Below are 3,822 nucleotides of genomic sequence, written 5' to 3'. Positions count from 1 at the left end.
TAGTAATACTGCGTAGTAATAGTAAAGTTTACTCTTTCAAGAAATCACATTAATTACTGATAAGCTAGCTTAGCTTGATCTTTTCAATATCTTCACTTTAGCAGCTTACCTAATTGATATCTCTTGCTATTTTCAGTTACTTCCAAACGGGTTGAGTGATGTAATTCGAATTGCAGGATACGCTTCTTCTTCTTCTTCTTCTGATAAAGTATGGCTGACTGTAAATGCAGATAACCCCTCTGATGAACATGAGTATAAACATGATTTTTTTTTTTTTGAACGGCAAGCTCGCATCAGTCCGGACCGAAGTCTAGTCATCATTTGCACACACACACGCGTTCGGGCAGGAAACCCGAACCACACTCAGGGGATCCGACCCTTAAACCATCCCATACGGGACAGGCGGGCCGGACCTTAGTCCCGGAGCGGGTCGGTAAAACCTTCCCTTTGGGCCACCCTCAAGGAATTTCTTTCAAATAATATCCTTTGTAGGTGACAAGACTCGAACCTGAGACCTCTAGCCCGGCGGGGGTGCTAGGCACCACCACATGTCCACTGAGCCAAAGCTGCGGGGACAGAATATAAACATGAATATGTATATGATAATGGTATAGATAAGCATACGTATGAAATCAAGCTAAAGAGAAGTGTATACCAAGTTTTTTTTGGTTGTAAAGAACGCTGGATCAAGTTTACTGAATTCAAATATGGTGGACATGAAAATTGCAAGCTGTGTTATGGGGAATATAGTTCTCCATTTCATAATACCGTTCCCCAAGTTTCTAATCTTGGTACATATTTGGCCAAAGTTAAGCGTAATGAGGAGGACCGCTGTAACTTAGATGCCGATTCTAAGAGTATATCTAAGAAAGAAACCGTCCTTGGTACGATAATAGAAATGACATGGATTGTAAAAGGTCAAGAAGAAACTGTTGATGAGAGAGTTAAATTGGAGGGTTACAAAAATCACCATAATCATCCCAACATTTTAATTACACATCAATCCGATGACGAGTACTACTATCGTTATGGATCCGAAGATTTTTTCCGTACCTTAAGTGAGTTTCTAAACGACCCAGAGCTTATGAAACCTGATGAGTTGAAGGAAAAGTTTGTCAGGTTAGTAATAATACATCATATCTGTTAATTTCTTGACTAATTCCGAATTCTTATTCTTATTCTTAACTATTTTTACATAAATAATACAGTAGTTTTTACCCATTTTACAAATCCTTTTAAAAACTCCTTAATTAATTTAGGGACATTGTTGAAGGATTCCTGGCTTTGCATAAGCATCAGTATGAGCGTAAAAGGAATCACAAAAATTTAACAGAAAAGAGTGTCAAGATATGCAAAGTCGGTTCGGATACGAATTTCACTTACATTGCAAAGGTTGAAGACCTATCGTATAACTCAGATGAATGTAAGTCATTTTTTTTTTTTTTTTATTTTTTTTAAAGCTAGATAACAGACTGAATCATAATATAATTAACATATAGATTCGGAAGAATCGTTCGAGGGCGAATTAGTTGCTTTAGGGAAGGTGTGTTTCTTCGCTCTCACTGGAGTTGAACTTGGTGACCGCGTATGTTCTGAAAAAGACATAGAAGAATCCAAAAAGTACCCGGAAGCACACGATCTCATCTTTAACGTCCTTGTTCCTTCCAATGGGTATGATGTCTTGTATAGTTTTATTATTATATTATTATTAATTATTAATAATTAATGTCGTAACTAGCTACTCTCAATGTGAATATAATTTGGAATTATTGGACATTGATCATTAATTAATTGTAACTAATTTACATACGCTTTTGTTTGTTACTCCTTATTAGAAAAACAGTTGAACAGGTGGAAGCGCACTCATTCCGTTTTAATCAACTTGAGGCCACCGTTTTTTTTAACGAATCTCGTCATTACCTAGGTGATAAAGTAAACGAGGAAATGGAAGATAAATTGGCACGCAAACTTGGGCCTGAGGTGATATCGAAAGTGATCATTGAGGAAGCGTCGAGAGTGATTAAGGAGGCACCGATAGTGACTGAGGTGTTATTGAAACCAACTGAGGTGTTACCAAAAGTGATTAAGGTGTTATCGGAAATGAATGAGGAGTCATCGAAAGTGACTGAGGTGTTATTGAAAGTGACTAAGGAATTATCGAAAGTGACTAAGGGGAAAGCAATTGGGGTGTTAAAGGGAGTGTTTCAGAAGTTATCGAAAATGATTAAGAAGACACCGAAAGAGACTGAGGTGTTGTTATCAAAAGAGACTGAGGTGTTACCGGAAGAGACTGAGGTGTTATCGGAAGAGACTAAGGTGAAAGTGAGTGAGGTGTTATCCAAAGTCATTGAGGAATTACGTAAAGTGCTTAAGGAGTTACGGAAAGTGACTGAGGTGAAAGTGCCTGAGGTGGACGTGACTGGCGTGTTATCGAAAGTGATTAACGAGTTGCAGAAAATGACTGATGTGTCGTCGAAAGTGATTGAGGAGTTAGGGGAAGTGACTAAGGAGTTAGTGACTGAGGAGTTGTCGATAGTGACTGACGAGTTTGAGTACTTGTCTGAGTTACCGGGGTTTGACTCTGAGGAGTCACCGGAGTTAGGCTCTGAGGAGTTAGTGACTGATAAGTCATCGGAAGTGACTATGAAAGAATTTGAAGCGACTGATGTGTTATTGAAAGTAATTACGGTGTTATCGAAAATGATTGAGATGTTATCGGAAATGATTGATGACTCATCGAAAGTGATTAAGGAGTTAACGAAAGTGACTGATGATGTGGAATCCTCGAAAGTGAATGAGGAATCATTGAAAGCGAAACTGAATAAGGTTTTATCGGAAATGATTAAGGAGTCATCGAAAGTGAGTAAGGAGTTACTGAAAGTTACTAATTATTCGGAAGTGACTGAGGAATCATTGAAAGCGGAAATGATTAAGGTGTTATCGGAAATGATTAATGAGTCATCGAAAGTGACTAAGGAGTTACTGAAAGTGACTGATGATTCGGAATCATCGAAACAGAAAATGATTAACGCGTTACGGAAAATGAAAGTGACTGAGGTGTTATCGAAAGTGATTGAGAAGTTAGAGAACGTTGATGTTGCTTCCCTTTCAAATACTAAATTGAAAGAATGGGAAAAATTGAAAGGTTTTGTTGATGCGCCGGCTACCAGCTTGGTAATAGACGTTAGAAATAGTGTTTCTCACACTAGACATACTATAGAGTCTGCGGGGGAGGTACGTAAAAAGTACCCCACCCTACTTATCAAATTGTACAACGTCATGGCAGAAAAATGTGATGATGTAAAAATCAACAAGGCATATTTTTATTGGAAGCCTAAAAAGGAAGGATCAGCCGAGCCCGATCCCCATCAACTGGCACAAACAAATTAAAGGTAAAAAGGTGATGAAAGGCGGGAAATCAACTGGAAAGTTAATTGGAAACGAACAAGCAACCTAGCTTGTTTGCTTCATAACGATTGATGGATGTTAATTGTGTGGTGTGGAGTTAATTTATGAATTGCTTATCCCTACGTGTGAATGTTATTCTGGTGTTGTGTGAAGTTTATGAATTGTTTATCCCTACGTGTGTATGTTATGACTTAATTACGCCCTTGGTCTCTAAATTTTATTTTTTTTCATCTTTGTCCCTAAAGTATTTTTGTTTCATCTAACCCTTAAAGTTATGATATGGTTTCATTTAAGTCCACAGTTAACGGATTGAGTTAACGACAATTAATCCTGGGGACCTAAATGAAACCATATCATTAATTTAAGGGTTAGGATAAAACTAATATGTTCATTTAGTATATGTTATTCAAAATG

General features: G+C 37.7%; 1 protein-coding gene across 1 annotated transcript; it reads left to right on the top strand.

The window, feature by feature from the left end:
* The first annotated feature begins 1,233 nt into the window (after positions 1-1,233).
* Positions 1,234-3,390, top strand: LOC139870187 (uncharacterized). The gene is made up of 3 exons (XM_071858028.1): positions 1,234-1,423; positions 1,500-1,671; positions 1,925-3,390. Exons 2-3 carry the CDS (start codon positions 1,668-1,670, stop codon positions 3,388-3,390), a joined length of 1,470 nt encoding a protein of 489 aa, XP_071714129.1. The 5' UTR covers positions 1,234-1,423; positions 1,500-1,667.
* Positions 3,391-3,822: the final 432 nt, after the last annotated feature.

Source organism: Rutidosis leptorrhynchoides, chromosome 10, assembly GCF_046630445.1.
Source record: "Rutidosis leptorrhynchoides isolate AG116_Rl617_1_P2 chromosome 10, CSIRO_AGI_Rlap_v1, whole genome shotgun sequence".
NCBI classification, from domain to species: Eukaryota; Viridiplantae; Streptophyta; class Magnoliopsida; order Asterales; family Asteraceae; genus Rutidosis; species Rutidosis leptorrhynchoides.
This window is presented reverse-complemented; position numbering and strand designations above follow the sequence as displayed.